This window comes from Monosiga brevicollis, genomic scaffold (genome assembly GCF_000002865.3).
Source record: "Monosiga brevicollis MX1 MONBRscaffold_42 genomic scaffold, whole genome shotgun sequence".
NCBI lineage: Eukaryota > Choanoflagellata > Craspedida > Salpingoecidae > Monosiga > Monosiga brevicollis.
Window position 1 is genome coordinate 106566 of NW_001865079.1, and position 19972 is coordinate 126537.

The following is a 19972-nucleotide window of genomic DNA, read 5'->3' on the forward strand; positions in this document are numbered from 1 at the left end:
TTGCGTTTCTGTTACGTTCTCTTTGTTGATTTGTAGCCATCGCGGTCTTTCTGTTGTTTTTGTGTTTTTGGTGCCTTTTGAACAGGCAAGGCCGGCTTGGGGGTTGAGATGGTAACCTGCCAGGATCCTTGTCAACCTGGCTTTTCTTTTGATTGTTGTTTTTGCAAAGCAGGGTGAAATGAGCCCCTCATGTGCTTGCTGGTAATCTTACAACGTCGCTTCGCGGCTCGGTAAAACCCTTTTGTGTCAAAATGAATTGACCGGCTCGTCTGCGCTCGCAAGTGAATGAATATGTGAGAAAAGTTGATTATTATGATTTCAAAATACTTGACGCAGATGATAAAAGATCTCATCATAGGAACATGTCGGTCAGGCGATGGGGGCACCGTGCCCTCCAGCTGGCGCCCAAAAGGCAACCTTTGCTTTGAGAGGAAGCGCCAGCTCACATCAAATCCGGGTCTCGTCCTGAGAAGGCCAGGCCGTGCCCTGGACACAAAGATGGCTAAGCTCTGCACCCAGCTGCGCAGCCGTAGGTCGCGCTCCTGGTTGATTGTGCCAGCACTGCTGGAGGAGCCTACGCGACAGCTCGGCCAATGCAGGAATGGCATGTCAGTATAGGGGTAGATGAACGAACCCACTGCCACCTGGCAAAAGCTAGGACGCAGGAATCGCACCTTGTCAAAGGGGGAGCCAGGTCTTGAGGCAATCTCAGACGGTGACCCCGATCTAGGAAGAGACGCAGTTGGAGAGGGTCTGTGTCTGCATATGGAACTTGACCGGTCAAAACCTCGAACGCAAGTACACCAAAAGCCCTACACGCCGTCAGCAAAAAGACAACACGTGTGATGATGACCAAAAGGAGCTCTTGCGCGCCGTGGACCGATGAGGGCCTGCAGGGAGCGCATCGTACCAGACATCGCTCGCAAGAGTATGCGGCTTGCCGTTGAGGCCCTCTAGGCTCATCCAACGAAATGGCAAGTCGCCGTTGGGCTGCGGCCGATAGTAATCTTCTTCAGTCTTTAAGCGGCGAGATACTAGGTGGAGAAACAAAAAGGAAAAAAAAAAAAAAAGCTGGTGTGAGTTTGCACGCGTCGCATGGAGGGCTGCACAACGCACGCTTTGATGTTCAAGGATATGGACTGAAGGCGCGTACAGCCAAAATCAGAGAGCTTGCAGACGTCCTCGGACACCAACAAGGCGTTGCGTGCTGCCAGATCGCGGTGAATCATTGGTCGTTGATGCAGGTAGGCCAAGGCCGATGCCAGCTACACAAAGCAGCCGCATGGGTGAGAACTTTCTTCAAGTCATAGGCAAAGTCAACCCTGTTCAGCCCACCCCCAGAAGTGGATTAAGGCACTAAGAGCCAGTACCTCCCCGCTGCCCTGGTGCTAAGGATGAGAGCGGTATCCGATAAGAGCAGGAAAACTCACCTGGCAGAGCCAACTGAGGCGCTGGGCCTGCGGAGTACCTGAACCGGGGCCGTCGGGAGCTCGTAAATACTCGCGCAGTGGACCCAAGGGCGCGAGCTCAAGCACCATGGCCAGGCGTTGTTCCACAAGGGTGCAACCGTAAATGGCAATGATGTTTGGATGCTCCAATGTGTGAAGCAGCAAGGCCTCGCGCAGGACGGCGTCAGTCTGTGTCCCAAAGCACGATGGCCCCACAGGCAGCATGCATGTTGGTTTGTAAGACAATCCATGTGAAAGAGTCCCGACAACTTCTTGGTTGAGCCGATTCCACCTGGAGCCCGGAGCTTGACGTACCTGATTCTTGCTCTGGATCAAGTGTGCAATCTTGATGGCCACCTGCGTGGGCACCATTGCTCCACATGAAGATGCCTGAGGGTCAAGGTCAAAGCCAAGGTCATTCATGCAAACCGGTGGGACTGATGCTGGGATTTGCAAACCCCAGAGGACGACGAATGCATGCATCAAACGCCGAGTGGATTTGCCATCTCTTCAGTGGAGCGCTTACCAACCTGCACAACGCGCCCAAAATTACCGCTACCCAGCTCGTTGCCCAAAATAAAGTTGTTGCTACGAGAACGTTTCCGCGGGCGCTAAGATGAGCTTGCTGTCGGGAGAAGAAGAAGGAGATGCAACCCGGACGGGAAGGCTGCCAAAAGAAATATCCACGGCCAAGTGCGCCAGTGCCTTACCTTGGGAGAAAAACCAGGCGTTTGCTATCGGCACCAAAGTCGAGGGCCATGGCGGCCAAAACATCCTCAACGTCGCGTTGCAAGGCAGATTGACGCCATTGACGACGTCGGTGACGCAGCACGAGGAGAGCGAGTAGGCTTCCGGCCACCAAGACCACCACGCTAGCCGCAATGGCGGCCACGATGACCCCGGCTTGGTGCGTTGAGGAGGGAGAGAGGGTCAATCCGGGCTCGGTGGTGAGGTGATGCGGCACGGAACTAGAAGCAGTGACGGCCGGGGAGAGAGTGCTTTGATCCCCCATGTTGATGGCGACATTAAGCACGAGGGTTAGATTGTCGTCTGTTGTGAGGGTGACGGTGCCCTGGGTGGAATTGCTCAAAGCAAACATGACCTGCATGCCTGCGCGATCAGAGCTCTCCGTGACAAGCCCCGAGGAGAGGACTTGGAGGATTTCACGAGTGGGGTAGAAGATGGAATCATCAAAGCACCGTTCAAAGGGTAGCTCGGCGGTTAGGTCGGGCAGCATGAGAACGATGCCACGGAGAGAGGAGATGTTGAAGATGGTGCCGGAACATGGCTGAAAGAGTGCAACGGCCAGATCTGATGAACTCGTGGGGACGCGAACCATCATGTCACAAATATGTTCGTCCCAGCCATTGGCGCACTGGGGAATGCCATCGCAAATTTGATCGGGGCTGGCGAGTGCGGTGAGATTGAGAGAACCGAGCACGGGTCCGTCGGGATCGTATTCAGGGCACTGGATGGTGGTGACACGAGTTCCCACGACACAAGCGCCAGAGCAGTTGACGCGGCCACAATCTCCAGGAATGGGGGCAAGGACGCAATCACAGTTTGCAGTGGTCGGGAAGTTCAGGGTGTATTCGGGCCCGCACGTCTTGGGAAACGTGGCGGCAAAGGTGTTGGGCCGGATCGTCTCCAGGGGGTTGCCTTGAAGGTATATGGCACGCATGTGTGGAATCATGTTGGGAATGATGGCAGAGTTGAGGTAGCTGATGGTATTGAAGCTTAGGTCCAGAACCTCCAAAGCACGTAGGCTGCGCATGGAGAAGACTGTGAGCCAGGAATGAGAGAGGTTGAGGTAGCGCATGTAGGGCACGCTCTGAAACCCCTCGCCCAGGCTTTGTATCTCTTGGCAGGGCAGGTGAACATGTTCAATGTCGGCGGAGAGGATTTGCGGCAGGACGCGAAGAGCTGGTGGCTGTGTGTTTGCACAGCGGTCGCAGACGAGGCTGCCGCCCGCGGTGGTAGAGTTGCCGGGCGTGTAGGTGCAGTTTTGTGCCCTATATGGGGGGCACATGTCTTGGCTCGTTAGGTCTGTGGGCCAGACCCAATGGCCGTCAAAGCACTCCAAGATTGGGGAGGCCATGGCTCCGTCGGTTAGGCAGGTGCTGTTGCACACGTGGCCATGCGCGTAGGCGTACAGCAGGGTACCCTGGCACGAAGTGCGACCCTGGAGCGAGTTGGTAAACAGCAAACGCCCCTCACATGGCCGACAATCACCCGGAACGGCACACCGCCGAGCCCCACCAACCCTTGGCACGCACGCCACGGTCAGCAGGAGCAAGGTCCAAAGCCATCTCCCACCCACCACTGCCCGCATCACCCCAGCGCTTGCGGCGGGCACCATGTCAGGTCGCAACACCCGACGACCAAGATCTGAGCTCTCTACCCGCAACAAGAACACACCGTCGTGAGCGACCAGAAGGCCCCTGCGATACCCAACACCGCCCCTTCAACCCCACACCCACAAGCCACCCTAGCCCCAACAACAAGACTCACCAAGAGCCCGAGGCGCAACGGAGAACAGGAAGGGCCGCTGCCCTTTTTTTTTATTGTACCCCACGTACCGTCCACCAGCTCAATGTGCATGTGTGTGTGTGTGTCAACAAATACACACACAACCCCCTCTCTCTCTCTCTAAATCTCTCTCTCTCTCTAAATCTCTCTAAATCTCTCTAAATCTAAATCTCTCTCTCTCTCTCTAAATCTCTCTCTCTCTCTAAATCTCTCTCTCTCTCTCTAAATCTCTCTCTAAATCTCTCTAAATCTCTCACTCTCTAAATCTTTCTAAATCTCTCTCTAAATCTCTCTCTCTCTAAATCTCTCTCTCTCTAAATCTCTCGAAATCTCTCTAAATCTCTCGAAATCTCTCTCTCTCTCTCTCTCTCTCTTGCAATCATCAAGAGTGAGAACAAGTCCTTCTTCGCTTTATGGACATCACATCATGTCAATCCATCACATCGTATGAAGTAGCCCATAGATAGCACCACCCGCCCGAGGGGAAGGTTGCGACGGAGTGGTCGGTCGGCCAAGAGGTGCGTTGTTCTCATCCCGTGAGGGGCGAGGTTTTGGGATGAGGCTTTTGTAATCGTCCGGGGCAAACCCAGACGCACGCCAACGGATCGCCTCGGAATTTGTTGATAGCATCCATTGACCTCTGTGAAAAAAAAAAAGCTTCTAAGGCTATCAGAAGTGCGAGGCCGGTCGGTGAGTGGTGATAAGCATGCCTGTCAAATTTCAAGTCAATTCATCCTGGAACCGCAGGCTCCACTCCCAGAGCTGTCCGGGGATTCATCGGGGTATGCATAGACATCCACAAGCTCGATCTCGCCATCTTTTGCTAGAGCGAGGTCTCGGTCGAGCCATCCCCTGTGAAGGTCGGCGCCGTCTGAGATTTTCAAAAGACGCAATACGCATGGCAAGATGAGCGTCGCCGAGGAAAGCACAACGCAACGGGGCAACTTTCCACTTGAAACAGGTATGCCTACCCAGGCCAGTGCGGGGCCCGCAACGAAGAGTTGGAGCAGATTCTCAAAACTCGGCCGGGATGCCGCATTGAGTTGCAAGCATCGAGTCATGATTCTAAGCCAAGGCGGTCACGGTGAGAGTGGTTTTACTTTCATCCCAAATCAGAGTCGAAGGGGCATGCGTGACACGAACTGTTGGACGAGTCGTGGCGCTTGCGGGGGCAGCGGAAGGGTGTCGCCCGCCTTTAGACGAACGATGATCGTCGCTATCCAAACATTGGGCGGGTCGGTGAGTCCAAGACACGGGTTGGCATTTAAAATGTCCCCGCACGCAGACTGCATTACACACCGACATCACAGCCCGCCCATGGCACGGCTCCTTGCGTGGCCAGCTCCCAAGCCAAAACGCCATATGACCATACATCAGACTGCTCCGAATAGCGCCGCTCTACCAAGCACTCGAGCGCCATCCACCTACCGAGTATGTGACTTGAGCACCGGACCATGTCCGTCAACAAGCTGCAACCAAACTGCGCCAAGTCTTCAAACATACCGAAACGGCATATCCTCATCTGAGACGCTCTTGTAATAATCAGAGCTCGGCAAGACCCGTGATACTGCAACCCAGGCACCGCACGATCAATGCACATACACGCGCGCACACACGTGCGCACACACACACACACACACACACACACACAGCTTGACGTTTGACCAAGCATTGCTTGCGACAACTCACGTCCGAAATCAGCCAGTTTGCAGACCAGCGGCATGAGTGAGGTGACCAGCACGTTGCGGGCTGCCACATCGCGATGAATCACGCCACACTGTGCCAAATGTGTCAGAGCCTCGGCCATCTGCAAGAACCGCGGAGAAGCAGAGATAATATGAATAACAGAGATAGTGAAAAAAAAAAAAAAAAAAAAAAAAAAAAAAAAAAAAAAAAAAAAACTCGTGGCCATTCCGCTGCCTAAATGGCCGGTCCGAGGAAAAGACAAAGCCAATCGTTTCCAAGGTACCTGAAGAAGGGCAATTTGGATGTTCGTGGGGCTCAATGGTTGACTTCGGACACGATCGCGCAAGTTGCCATGAGGTGCCCACTCCAACACTGCCCCCAAATGCGACTGTCCTCGCGATTCATCACTGAGGAAAGTGGCACACATATTAACAATGTTGGCTGAGCTTCTCCCGCAACGCACATGCACCACGCGTGTTATTTATTGCTGCGTCAGCGACTGGCGACGGTCAACACGTACGGGGAGAGGGAAACACCGTAGAGGCTGATGATGTGTTGATTGCCCTTGAAGTTCTGCAGCAGCATGATCTCACGGAGCCAGGACAAGATCTATGCAGCAATCAATCGCCAAACCATCCTCGATCACCACGACATGCCGCCACAACGATAAAACAAGCAGGGATGCACATTGTACGCGAGCAGACGTCACGCTGATGAACCTTACCGTGACGCTGCCCTCGGCACACTGCTTAAGGGCCGCCGGCTGGGGGCCCGAGCCCATGTCCAGCATGACTTGATGCACAACGCTAAAGTGGCCACGGCCGACGACACGCTGGATGGCAAGATCCTCCTCATCGATGAGCTCCAGCGGAGTCGGGTTGAGCTGTGGATAGGCTTCGTGGAAATCCCGACGAGCAGCTTGCATGAGGAGAAGCCACTGCTCCTCCATCTCGCGATGCTGGCCCTGCCGTCGACGACGAGCTGCCCAGATCTGCCAAGACACGCCCATCAGCAACAGCAAGAGCACTGAGGTAGACATGGCGGCCAGCAAGACGGTCGAGGCGCCCGATGATGAAGCAGTGCTGGTCGGCAAATTGGTGGTAGAGGACACTGGGGTATGGGTAGACATGGCCGTTGAGGCAGCTTGATCGCTGACCAGGCTTGCGTATAGGGCGTCAAACGTGACACTATCTAGATCCGTTGGCGTGGCCGTCTCATTTGCGGCCGGGCTTCCATCAATACCCAGCATGTTGCCGGCCGCAAGCCGATAGACACTGGTCAGAGAGAGGTCGTTGGCCAGGTTTTCAACGGTTCGCAGCAGGCCGTGCATATACACGTAGGGATAGGATGTGTTTCGCAGCAGGATGAACCTGTCAACATGTTTTATGACGAGGGCAGCCACAGCGTGGATGTTGCGAACAGCCCGTGAGAGGAACAGGTATAGCCTGACCCGGTGCAGGATGGGGCGTTTAGGGGCGAGGGCAGAAGAGGGGGCGGGATCGAATCAAGCGCCCGGTTGGCCGAGGAATGCACGTACCTTGCAACAGCGAGGCCGTCGTGAACTTCAACGGCATTCCAGTTGCGGATGACGCCACGCCACCAGTAGCAGCCTGGGGTCCGACCCGTGATGACGCCGCTGGCAATCGTAAAATTGAAGGCGGAGACGCAGTCAAAGTTGGGCCCACTGGGTCCGCCAGCACTGGAGAAGGCAAACTCCAGGGTGAAGGAGCAGCCAGCCTCGTCTTCCGCGGAGGGACAATCGGGGGTGCCATCACAAAGCTGGGTGGGGGAGATGGGATCGGAGGAGGAGAGACAGGTCATGGGTGGGGTGACGGGAGGGGGGCAGAAGGAGGCATTGATGTAGGCTGGTGCGTAGCAGCTGCAAGTGACATCGTAGCCAGAGCGTGGGTGAACATTGCCAGCACAGTTGACGTTGATGGAAGCCAGGGTGAGGGGCTTATTTTCAGGATCGGGATGCTGTCTGAGATATGAGGTGTTGAGGATGCGCCACCACGTATCAAAGTCGACGGCATCGCCAGCCAGGGGACCAAGAAGAGCCATGTCGAGGCGTCGGAGGCTACCGGACTGCGGAAGAAGGGACTTGTCAATGACCGTGGGAGCAAGTCTAACGACGGCGCGATACGTTTGGAGAGAGGGCCACGATTCGTTGAGGGAGCGGAGGGCTTCGAGGTCGGGGATGTAAAAGAACAGATCGGTGAGGCTGGGGAAAAGGGGCTTGGGCTCTTGCCAGATGAGTGCCGGGGGAAAGTTATCCCAGTAGCGCAGGGTTTGCAGATTGGGATAAAGAGCCAAATGAGAAAGGTTTAAGGGAATTTGTGTTGGAGTGCCCCGCACGCTCCAATAGCGCAGAGCCGGGGCTGGGGGCAAGGGGGCATTGTAGAGTTGACAATCGTCAATGTCCAGAAACTGAAGCGCGGGGAGTGTGGGAAGCGCGAGTTCAGAGGTGTGTGCGACACCGCGGATGAGCAAGGCCTGGAGATGAGCAAGGCCCTGGAGATGGTCATACAAACGGAGGCTGTCGGTCGTGTTGGCGTAAAACCCGAGGGCCAAGGATCCGAGGTCGTGGGGGAGGCCGAGTGGGACTTGATGGACAAACTCGCAAAAATAATCATAAGTAAAGCCAAGCAGCTCGATGTTGGCTTCACAGGCGGGCTGATAATTGAGGCAGGAGCCGTGCCAGGTGTTGTTGATGCAGGTGAGGGAGACGCTGGCCTGATCGTGGCAGCGCACCGTGCAGGTTGTGGTGCCTGGCGGGCAGGTTTGCCCGTCAAAGCGCGGGGGCGACTCGGGACAAAGCGTTGCCGACGGCAGGACCACAACCGTGAGCAGCAAGAAGAGGCCCTGCCAGGTGACGGACAGCTGATGCGCGGGCCGTGGCATCATCGATGGCTATCAGGCGGGCGGCGGGTAGTCAGTGCCGCGTGTTGACCGGCTCATGTCACGCTCTTGAGATCGCAACTGTCGGCAATCGAGAAAAGCAATGTCATCATCAATGCCAGCAGAGTCAAAGACTTTGCGGTCGACCTGACCAGAAGGAGGAAGAGCAGCAGGAAGAGCAGCAGCAGCAGGAGCAGCAGCAGGAGAGAGGAGGAAGGGGAAGAGGAGGAAGGGGAAATGGATGAAGCGTCAGCTTGAGGAGCGAGGTTGCCATATTAGCACCATGTCAGCCCATGAAACCCCCTATCGCTACCTACCTACCATGACACTTACCCCCCACAACATACCTCAGCAATCCGATGCTTGACGCTTCACGCCTTCGAACAGACATTTACCCCCGCCACACACCAGGCACGCCACATCCCGCACCAGGCACTGGGAGACTGATAGCTCTCCCCTCCCCCCTCTTGCCCGAGCTGATCCTCAACGTCGAGCCACGATGCGCGCGCCTGCTCCACGCCTGCACAACAGCACTCTTTACATGTTAAATCTGTCTCAATCTCTGCTCTCAATCCCTCTCTCTCTCAATCCCTCTCTCTCTCTCTCAATCCCTCTCTCTCTCTCTCAATCCCTCTCTCTCTCAATCTCTCTCTACACATATCTCTCTCTCAAAAAATCTCTCTCTCTACACATCTCTCTCTAAATCTCTCTCTCTCTACGCGTTTCTCTCTCTACGCGTCTCTCTCTCTCTCTCTTCTCTCTTTGCAAATGTCAGACAAACAAGAACGCCAAATATAAGTATTTTACTTATAAGACCCGAGATGGACCATACCTGCGGGGTATCACACATGCGGACGGGTATAAGTCAACGTTTACCTTCTACTTACCACACCTGAACAGTTGTCAACAAAAACAAGGTCTTGTTGCTGTTGTTGTTTTTTTTTCAAGGTTTTGGGACGAAACGGCAGCGCCACTGTCTGATGAAAGGCGCGTGCAAAGCTGGCGGTGACGATGGTCATGGCGAGCTGATGAGGTTGTTTGAAGGCCCTCCGTGTTGTGGCTGCTTCTGCTGAGGAGCTGGAAGGGGCTGGTTGAGGTAAGCCGTTGCTCGGCTCTCTCGCGCCTTTGCCCCGCCCCCTGTCACAGCGGCTGCGACACCCTCACATGACCGCCCCCCCTCCTCCCCCTCCTCATGGATGTGTCTGTAGCTTGCCGCTTCAGTCCTGGGACCTAGAGCGGTATAACGCCCGGGCCTGCTGTTTTGTGGATCAGTTCGCTCGGTGGATTGGCCTTCTGTTCAGCCGACAACTACTCAACGCCGCCCCTACGAGCGCTCCTCCCGCTCACTCGTGCTCTCTCCTCGAATCTTGTCATTGCCAAGGGGTGCGCATTGAGCCGACCCATCCCCTCACCATGGGGTCGAGTAGCAGCCGTGCTGCACCGATCCACCACCATCGCTCATCAGCTGGTCAGCAAGAGGCCACCATCAACATCTTATTGCATGGGACAGAGGCCATCAATGCCTCCATTCCCGATCCTTCCCATCCGCGCCGTTCCAGTACCAGTTCAGCTCAGCAGCTCAAATTGACATCCGATCGACGTCTCAGCCGCTTTGATCCTGAAGCTAGTACAGGCTCGGGCCGCCTCAACGCCGAATCCACCCGTTACGCCAGCGATACCACCGTGGTCGATGCCACCCGCCTCCTGGCCAGCCAGCCAGCCATCAAGGTTCGCCGCACTCAAGCGCAGCTTCTCTTGGTTTTGGTTTGTTTGTTTTTCGAACCACTCCCCCCTTGTGCCCTCACCGACTTTCATCGCATCTAGGTTCAGTTGGTCATGGGCCAACAGCTACAACTGCGGTCTGCCGATACCAGTGATTTAATCCTCGCGCTCAATTGGCTGCAGTGCCACGAGTTTGCCATGTTACAAGGACCTCTCCTCCTGATCTACCACAATGATATCTCCGCCCACAGCGCCGCCATCACTCTCTTGGAAACCGCCAGTCGCACTCACACCCGTGAACTCGTTGCTCTCCTACGTGCCATCAAACACGACCGTGAAATTCACCACGCTCGCCACGCCCTTGATCAGGCACTCAACCCCTCCTCTTCCTCCATCACCTCTGCCGAGCCCCACCAACAACAACACTTTCGCATTACCCGTGGCTTCTCCATCTCCTCAACCTCCTCATTTGATGCTTCGGGTCTTGCCACCCCGCATCAAGCCAGCACGCTTGCCGTGCCCGCCGTGACCCGCATCCGCCGCTCAAGCCCCCTGGCCTCCCCCGCCCAAAGCCCCCACAACTCCCCCGCCGTGCGTCGGCAGACTCAGTCCAAAGACCGCCCCAACAGCATGCCCGTGCTGAACCTCGACGAGTGCCCTGATAGCCCCACCCTTACCAATCCCACGTCTCTGGACAACAAGCGACTCCAAGTCGCCCGTCGTTTCCAGGTCGAACTCCTGGACATGCTACTAGCCACCCGGACCGCACCCGAGGAACGTGCCCGGCGCGCCGCAGCTCTCTTGCATGACTTTGATAAGACCAGCCACGACGTGCTCCTCCCCTCGGCCAATCGGCAGGAACTCGTCGATGCCGTTCTCACCATGGATCACACGGAAGATGAGGGTGATCAAGAAGAATTGGACACGACCTCAAACAAACAGCCAGAGGGAACAGGCGCAGAAGATCCTGCCCCGATCCCGCCCCTCAACTTTGGGCCCAATGTTGCCCAGGCGTGGGGCGCCTCGCCCTCGGCACCGTCTGCCCAAGCGACAACGATGGACCTTGATCGCCTCGACGACAGTCATGACGCCGTTGTCACCCACCCCTCCAAGGCGTCTGTTTTGTCCGCTGACTCGGGGCCACCGGGCCTCAGTCGCCGCACAAGCAAGGTGGTGGCTCAGCTATTTGGTTTGGCCCCGCAACAGCAGAGAACGCTTTTTTGGGCCGGCTTGCGCCAGGTAAGCGGTGGCGAGGGCGGCACCTTTGAGCCAAACACAGATCTGCAGCAGCTTCACACCATGCCCAGCGTGGACGATGATGAGGAAAATGTTCGCGCAGCAACGCCCTACTCTGATGATGGTGATGACGACCGGCGCGAGAGTGGACAGTTGCAACTTGAGGCCGCTCGCCCTGGGGTCGAGCTTCTGCCCTGGCGCCAAGAGCTGGCGGGTTTTGGCGCTGTTCTAGAAGCCGGCCGCGAGCACGCCCGTGCCCATGCGACCGTCCACGGCAATTGGCAAGGCACTGTTGTCATTAGTCAGGTGCCAACCGTGTCGCGCATCCTCCGTAGCTATTCGGCCCTCAACACGGGCCATTGGGCCCTGACCGACATTGACACGGTTCGCTATCAGGGCCGTGCTGCCGTGCTGCGAGCCACCTCCTATAGCGTTGCGCTGATGGCCCAAGGAACCGCACGGGAGAACAGCAATGCTCCAGCAGGCATGCAACTTCTACTTTCTCGACTCGACTTTTGGTGCCGGGTACCTGGAAACAAAAAGCTGCTGGCGCTGGCCGTGCGTGGACCATCTAATCACTACCTTGTAGCGTTTTTTCACGTGCCGCGCCGAGCCGCCCAACTTCTTGCTCGCCTTGCATCACTGCGCCGGAAACACCATAGTCACTTTTGCGACGTGGCACTGCCTCCACCCATGACGGCCCGTACGGGCCCCGAAGGCACACCCGAGTACCAGGTGGAGGCACGCCTGCTGGGCACCCAGTTGCGCCACGGTGCCACCTCCCTGGCCACGGCGAGCGAAGCCATTTTTGAGATTTTGGTGTGTCGCCATCGCCAACCGCCTTCCCCCCTGCCCTCGGCCCTGCTCCCATCAGCGCAAAGTGGCCAAGTTGTCTCGTGCCTCAAATCGTCTGGACCCGCGTTGTCTGATTCGCTCATCTCATCAATGGTGTCACTAGGAACCCCTGCCATCACCGGTGCGCGTGTCATGCTCTTTTACGGCGTTGGACGCCACCATTGCGTGGGAGCATCCGGATGGATCCTCCGATCGGCGCATGCATTCGAGCGTGAGCTTTGAAACTCAGCACCTGCGGTATGGCACACACTTGGGGGCGCTCATTTCCACATGCTGCAATCAACACGATTCGGATGGTTGTTCCACGGTTCGGCCACATGACAACCAATGAAAGATGCGTGCGTGCACTGCTCACCGGCAACCTCCATTTGCATCCATCCATCTAGCCTTGCCGCCGTCCTGGAGCGCGACCGTGCCATGGCAGCCCGAGCCAAGGAGATGCACCTGCATCTTCCCGAGGACGGCTATCTTGTTGTGCGTGATGCCCGCCTTCCTTCATCACTGGTCAAGACTGCAACCTCGAAGATACCTGAAAATACCTCACGCGCATGGTCTGCCCTTGCCTGTCCGGCTGCAGCTACTCGTGTATGGCGAGGCGACAGAGCCTGTGTTGGTCATCGTTTTGGAGGTCGCCGGCATGGGTCTCGAGATTGTGAATCAACTCCAGCGCATTGTCCAGCTGGTGGGTGACCCGCAACATGCTCGCCAGGGTTAAAGGGAAGGCAGGGAAGCCCCTGGGAGTCAAATAGTCGAAGAAACAACGCTCAAACACCTTGTTGTTGCTGTCTTATCCTCACGAGCTGTGTGCGATGCGATGTATGCGGGCGCTGTCCATGATACTTAGAGCAAAACCACGCAGCGTGCACGCCAGACCGCAGACGTTTTTGCGAGTGTGACACCAAGCCCTGTATCAGCACTTGTTATAGATGGCCAGCACATTGAACCATCAGCAGGCCTACGGCAAGCGCAGATGGACCGTCATTCGCTCAAGTCCATCACTGCCCTCGGTACGCTGACAAGCGGCGGTCGCTCTCCAAGCTGCACACCGTCATGCCTTATTCCGTTCAATCCTCTGGCGCTTCCTGCATGCAGGTCAGGGTCATTTTGGCAAGGTTTACCTGACCGAGTGGAGTCCCACCGATGGACGTGAGCCTCGGAAGGTGGCGACCAAAATGCTCCGGTCTGACGCCACCGACGAAGATCGCGTAAGGCGCGCACTTGCATGGATGGATGATGCAGATTGATCTTTTCTTCACCATCTGTGCACTCGGCCATTGCTCCCGTTGCTCTTGATAGCGCAACTTTTTGCGAGAGGCCGAGCTGGCGTGCCAGCTGCGCCACCGAAACATCGTCCAATTTGTTGGTGCGTGCCCGGTCCCAATCACATGGTCGTGAACCACCGACGGGCTGTCTCAACATGCCAAACCCACCCTTTTGCAGGATGCTTGTTGGAGTCGGACCCGTGGTTGTTGGTCCTGACATACGTGCCGTATGGCGATGTGCGTCGCATCCTGAAGACGATTCGCGGTGGCGGCGCGCGTTGCAGTACGCTTGAGCTCTTGAAAATTGCTACGCAATGCTTCCAAGGTGAGGCGACAGGCTCATCGCGTTGCACCGCCCAGAGCTCCGCCGCGCCCCGCACCTGCATGGTATGGCAAGGGCCTACTGAGTTGGCGCCGATTGCTCACTCTTTGGGATTGAACCTGTAGCCATGACCTATGTGAGCGAACAACGCTGCCTGCACCTGGACCTGGCAACGCGCAATCTGCTGGTCGGGCTCGAAAACCATGTGGTTCTTACAGATTTTGGGCTCGGGCGGCGCCTGGCGAAGGATGAGGCAGCCTGGCATTGCACCAACCCAGGTTCGGCTGGGCTTGGCATGCACAGGAGGGACCACGGCGGTCGAAACACCTGATTTTCGGCATGACGTGCTGGCATCACGGCACGCTGACGCGGTTGGCATCTTTGGCTCGCAGGTCGCATGCCCATCAAGTGGCTGGATCCACAGGCCATGTTTGACGGAGTTTTCAGTCCACAGACGGATATCTGTAGGTGTGCCCGCAGACTCGATGTCTTGCTCCTGGGCCGCATGGCGAGCGATACGTGCTCACTGCGTGTGCTGCGTGTCGCTTCGGCGGTCATTGGTTCCAGGGGCGGCCGGTATTACACTATGGGAGGTGCGTTTGTGAAGTTTGAACAGCAAAAAGCGTCAGAGGGAAGGGGGGTGTGGGGATGTAAAAAAGAGTGGGTGCCCGGCGTGTCGCAGGTTCCGGTGCAGGTTAATGTTCACATTGTCCATGGGCTGGTTGATTGGTGATAATAGCTGTGGTCACATGGCGCACTGCCCTATGGACAACTCAAGGGTGAGTCTTTTGTCACCCACTGCTTTGCTGCTACGCCGAATGGCTGAGCAGGAGTAGCATTGGCCACAATACAATCTTGTCACCTTGTTTTGATCGATGCGGCGGCTGCGCGAATAGGCAAGGCGTATGAGGCGCAGTTTCGGGCGGGCTTGCGACTGGAGATGCCTAACAAGTGCCCGGCGTCGGTGTTTGGGCTGATGACGGCTTGTTGGCACAGTGATCCCTTGCAGGTCTGCTCGCGCTTGGTCTGATCCGCGCTGCAATCGCATCCAATGCTGGCTGTGCTCATGGTGCGCCATGAATCTTGTATTGTCTTAGCGGCCAACGTTTGGCAAGATGACGACCCAGCTGCAGCGCATTGCCGCTGCAGGCATTGCCAAATTGGCACAGGATCGCCCTTCGGTGACAGTGCGCGACCTGGGGCTGCTTGCCCAGGCGTTGGAGCGCCAGCAAGGTTTGTGCCAAGCCCATCCAGGATTTAAATTGTCTCCAGGTCGAAGGCAAGGTAGCATCAGACTCATAGCGACTCGTGGTTGACAGATGTCAGTGTGGTGCCACGATACTCTGTCAACAAGGACCGTGACTTGCACGGCCCGCGGCGGGCCACGGCACGCCAGGCAGATGAGAGCAAGAATGTTTCAAAAACGGACGGCAAGTCCGTAACCGCTGCGGTGCTCTCAACGCCGTCGTCGTCGGCCTCTGCCTCAGTGAGCGAGACAGCCCAGCCACCATCGCAACCAGCCCAAGAAGCTGCGGCACCGCTGGCACGCCCGCCCATGACGCGCCTGGCAGCTATTTCCGAAGCACCAGCCATCGAGTCACAAGACGTCTCGACCGCCGCCATCATGCCCACACCAATGGATGATTCCAACTGTTAAGCTGAAGCCTGGGCATCTCATCTGTGGAAAGTCGGTTGTGACCAAGATGGGACCCCGTGCGGGATAAAAGTACTAATTATTCTGTGTTACTACAATAAGCATCTAAACATTTGAATGGAATTTTCTTATGGACGCATCAATTTTATAGAAAATAATGTTTACGAGTGTTTACGGAGCGTCGTGACTTATGTTGATGATTGTTGCGCCGAATGTTATTTTGCCCAACGTAGAGTTAAACGGTGGTCATGGCCACCGCGCCATCGCGGTTCCAGCTGCGCGACATGGACGACAGTGGTCCAGCAGTCAGCTGGAGTGGGTTTTTATTCAAAAAGGCTTGATGTGCATGTTGCTTCAAGAACCGTTGATAAATGTAAAAAGAGCTAATCAATTGGCAGAAGCACCAGTGCAAAAAACATGGTGCATGGCCTGCGGCACAGCCACAGGACTGTTGTTTGTATTTGCTTTTTTTTTTTGTTCTTATTAAGACCATTGCATTACTTAATGTCGCACTGCTCACACATGGCCTGTCAGCTCTAGACTTGGTCAAAAGAGCGCAGGGGAAGAAGAACATGTGCGCATCGCATCACATAAAGGAGACTTTACGACTCTTGGGGGGCAGAATTGTTGTTGCGCGAGGTCTCGAGGGAGAGCTGTTTGAGGCGCTCGGCTTGGGCGGCAGCCAGGTCCGTCAATTTGCGGTTCCAGACATCTTGGACGGTGCGCTTGACGCGGCAGGAGAGGTGGGTGACATCGGGGGTGACGACCAAGTTGCCAGCGGAAGTCACGGGCTTGCCGTTGACGGTGAGGATGATGTCAAACTGTTGAATGCCAATCTGGTGGGCGGGGGTGTTGGAGATGACGTCGCGGGCAAAGGTGAAGGGGCCGACGGTCATGCCCTCAACACCAAAGTCGCCGGGGCCAACGGCGCCGCTGAGCTCGATTTCCTCAGTCTCCTCGTCGACGAACTCGCGGAGGAGGTTAAAGTCTTCGCTCACACCCTTGGGGTCCAGGGTGCCACCCAGGGAGGCGGGAATCTGGGTCGGGCCGAAAAAGGTTTCGAGGCCATCGCCCTTGGAACCCACCAGCTGCACGCGCTCGCGCAACTTGGCGTTGACAAAGGGGCGCACGATGCCCCAGACCATGGACATGACCGCAGAGTGGTGGCAGAGGGCGATGGTACCGACACGAACGGGGAGGCGATCCTAAGTGTGCAGACATTTTGGGGTGGAACGAGTGAGCACCACGCACGAGGCGGGAGTTGCGGTGGGGGTTCGCTAGCGAGGCGTAGTGGAGCAACGGGAAGGGTATCGTACCTGGAGGAAGCGAATGACGTCGTGCTGGACTTCCGAGGTGAGGTCGGACCAGCCAAAGTTGGTGGCGTCGGCAATGACAGCGACACCAGTGCCGGCGAGCTGGGCCCCACGGCGCTGGAGAAGCTGTTCAAAGAGGTAGTAAAGGGCCTGAACAATGTGCTCCTTGCGGAAGGCGTTGAAGTTGAACTTGGAGTAGTCGCTGAAGAGAACGGTGTGGCCGAGGGGTCCAGGGGCGGGGAGGGGGGTCAGCATGCCGCTGCCCAGGACGTCCAGGAAGCGGACGGCGGTCATGGGGTGATGGTCCGAGCCGAGGTGCTCATCTTCCCAGGCCTCGAGGTTGAAGAGACGCTCCGAGGCCTTGGTGAGGTCGTACTTGGCGACGCGAAGGAAGCGAAGCAGGTAATCGTCGTCATCGTAGCGGATGGGAAGGCGAGTGGGGGCTTGACGGCGACGGGCATCGTTGTCAATGTTGCGGCGGAAAGCGGCAAGGGTGCCGGTGATGTCCGAAGGAGCCATGGTGGGGCTTTGAGCTTGAGCTACGGAGGGAGATGGGTGATTGAACCCGGGGGATAGCGCGACCGGAGCGTGTTTGGCGGGATGAGTGATGGCGGAGGATGCGGGGTTGTTACTGGGCTCGGGGTTGGGAGCCGTGGACCACGGGATGGGAAAGGGAAATGGGACGGCCAGCGGCACTGCTGCCAGGGTGCTTGGTGTGTGATTGGTGTTGGGCAATGCCATGGTGTGAGGGTGTGAGGGTGTGAGGGTGTGAGGGTGTGAGGGTGTGAGGGTGTGAGGGTGTGAAGCAGATCAGATCTTTCAAGACACACCACGGTGCGGCGTGGGCGCGGCGGATGGAGGGACAAAGGAGCGTGTCAACGACAACACAAGACACGACGCAAGATTGCGTCAAGACAAGCAGCAACAGCAACGGCACCAGTGGGCACACACTCTGGGTTCGGGCTGGATCTTTCCACCAAAACAGACATTGGAAAAATGGCAGCGGGAATCAAAGCCGGCTCGTTCCCAATGGTGTTGATGTCTCGATGATGGCGTCGGTAGCGTGTTGGACAGCCGAGGGCTCCAGACGCATCATCACCACCACACTCTGATCATCAACAACTGGTGCTGATGTGTGTGTGTGTGTGTGTGTGTGTGTGGGTGTGTGTGTTGCCGAGGCGTTGCATTTGGATCTGTGTGTGTATGTGTGTGTGTGTGTGTGTGGTGTGATGTGATGGCGGGGCAGTCATCGGGGTCAACAGGGGGCGCGATCCAACTTACGAGCAGCCATGATGATGATGATGATCGCGATAAAACACGCTAGAGTCCAAACTTCAAACCCAAATCAGACCAGTCGAAAACGGGGCAGCAACCAGTCGTAATGGCAGTGGTGTCCGTCCGTCAGTGAGGTCAGTGAGGTCGGAGAAGGGGGTCAGTGGCAGCAGAGAGGGATCACTGGATGTCCAGCAAGGAAAAAAATGGAGTCGTGGCCGTGTTGGGGTTCAAGATGTGGGCGGTGAGCAAGATCGGGCAGGGTCCTCCGTGTGTGTGGTAGATGCATGTATAGGGTGTGGAGGATCTGATGTTCATGTGTGGCAAAATTAAGTGTGAATGTGCTTGGCAATGTTTGTTTGGGTGTGGAGGTTTGGGGTGTGTGGTGTGGCAAAGGCGTGTGTTTTGTGTGGCGATGTGATGAGCCATCAGCACAATAACAAAAATCACATACGGGTTATTGCATTAAATTTTAGAGTTTATGTAGTTTTATTAAATTAATAAGAATTAGTTTATGTTGTATAATGATATTTAGTTGTAGCTGTGATGAGCGTCCGGTGCTTGATGCAAGACGACTCGCGCCCTTCATCACACACACACACACTTTTCTCTCTCTCTCTCTCTCTCTCTCTCTCTCTCTCTCTCTCTCTCTCTCTCTCTCTCTCTCTCTCTCTCTCTCTCTCTCTCTCTCTCTCTCTCTCTCTCTCTCTCTCTCTCTCTCTCTCTCTCTCTCTCTCTCTCTTTGGGTGTGACGCAACATGGAATCGGGGACATGATGTGAGGCAACACTTGGTCATGGCGAAGTGTGCACATGTGTGGGAATACAACGTTGTTGGACGTTGGCGATGTGTGGGTGGGTGTGGTGTGATAGGGTGTGGTGCGGGTTCATTGCATGACGTTGCAGATCGGCAGAGAGGTGTGTGTGCCACAGTGGCAAGATCAGCCCAACTCAAAAGTGTAACAAATCACACTTATAGCCGCTGGTGCAAGCTGCTCAAGGGCTTGCATAAGGATGAAAGCTGGTATCTAAAACTTACCTCTGTTAGTTTAAATTTTTCATCTGACATGTTAATTTATATTACATGTCTTTAAAATATAAAGTCGGCACAGGTAGCTTCAGCCCGGCGAGCTGTTTCGGCGACTCGCGCGGACTGGACTGGCGCCTCGGAGCGTGAAGGCATGATGTGCAAAGAGCGCGCCTGGCGTGCATGTTGAGGCAATAAGGGCATCTACAGTGGAACGGATTCCTCCGAGATACATTCCAAGCAGCTGACAGTTCAAGCCCACCCGTCCCCATCATCATTCACTGGCTTGCTTGTATTGTGTTCGCGTGCTTGTAAAACACAGTGAGTGTGCTTGTATCGGCGTGCTTCTCTGTCTGCATTGAAGATCGCAAGCCATTTGTCTTCACGCAACGCGCGTGTAAAAGTGCTTGCGTCTTTGATCGATTTGTTGGATGTGTACAAAGGTCAGTCGGGGGCGAGCGCTGCTACTTGGAGTGAGACGGGCAACCGCGATCGGGTAAGTAGACCAGCTTGTTCATCTCGACCCACCTCTCTTTTCCTTTCCTGTCTTTTGCTTCTTCTTCATCATCTTCTCTCATTCTCAAGCTGTGTACCTCTTTAGACGACAAGCGATCAGACGCCGGTCGTGTCAGACAGTGAAATTCTCAAGTGCTGCTCCCCAAACCGGCCGTGCAATCGCCGACACTACAGGCAACTGACAGTGAGCGCTTTGCAAAGCCTGCCATGAGCGATCGGCAGCCCTCTGGCAAC

General features: G+C 56.1%; 4 protein-coding genes across 4 annotated transcripts; 1 reads left to right on the forward strand and 3 right to left on the reverse strand.

Moving 5' to 3' along the window:
• Positions 1 to 515: 515 nt before the first annotated feature.
• MONBRDRAFT_34608 (uncharacterized protein) lies at positions 516 to 3780 on the reverse strand (the record flags this gene model as incomplete). The annotated part of the gene is made up of 8 exons (XM_001750508.1): positions 516 to 654; positions 675 to 812; positions 911 to 1034; positions 1154 to 1265; positions 1431 to 1637; positions 1764 to 1838; positions 1979 to 2036; positions 2159 to 3780. Coding segments are annotated over 8 exons (2475 nt in total), but the record flags the coding sequence as incomplete, so codon positions are not given.
• A 1309-nt stretch (positions 3781 to 5089) lies between these two features.
• Positions 5090 to 8567, reverse strand: MONBRDRAFT_30039 (uncharacterized protein; the record flags this gene model as incomplete). Its single annotated transcript, XM_001750509.1, has 8 exons — positions 5090 to 5193; positions 5277 to 5401; positions 5481 to 5544; positions 5580 to 5784; positions 5947 to 6070; positions 6184 to 6272; positions 6388 to 7033; positions 7201 to 8567. The coding sequence occupies 8 exons, from the start codon at positions 8565 to 8567 to the stop codon at positions 5090 to 5092; spliced, it is 2724 nt and encodes a 907-aa protein (XP_001750561.1).
• Positions 8568 to 9974: 1407 nt separating this feature from the next.
• Positions 9975 to 15615, forward strand: MONBRDRAFT_30040 (uncharacterized protein; the record flags this gene model as incomplete). Its single annotated transcript, XM_001750481.1, has 16 exons — positions 9975 to 10289; positions 10386 to 12338; positions 12478 to 12611; positions 12761 to 12848; positions 12952 to 13056; positions 13301 to 13381; positions 13472 to 13579; positions 13671 to 13737; positions 13815 to 13961; positions 14084 to 14236; positions 14351 to 14426; positions 14526 to 14598; positions 14698 to 14737; positions 14855 to 14967; positions 15056 to 15191; positions 15278 to 15615. 16 exons carry the CDS (start codon positions 9975 to 9977, stop codon positions 15613 to 15615), a joined length of 3927 nt encoding a protein of 1308 aa, XP_001750533.1.
• Positions 15616 to 15986: 371 nt separating this feature from the next.
• Positions 15987 to 18368, reverse strand: MONBRDRAFT_39196 (uncharacterized protein). The gene is made up of 3 exons (XM_001750510.1): positions 18207 to 18368; positions 16929 to 17464; positions 15987 to 16817 (listed from the first exon to the last, which is right to left on the reverse strand). The coding sequence occupies exons 1-3, from the start codon at positions 18214 to 18216 to the stop codon at positions 16215 to 16217; spliced, it is 1149 nt and encodes a 382-aa protein (XP_001750562.1). The 5' UTR covers positions 18217 to 18368; the 3' UTR covers positions 15987 to 16214.
• Between the last annotated feature and the right edge of the window lie 1604 nt (positions 18369 to 19972).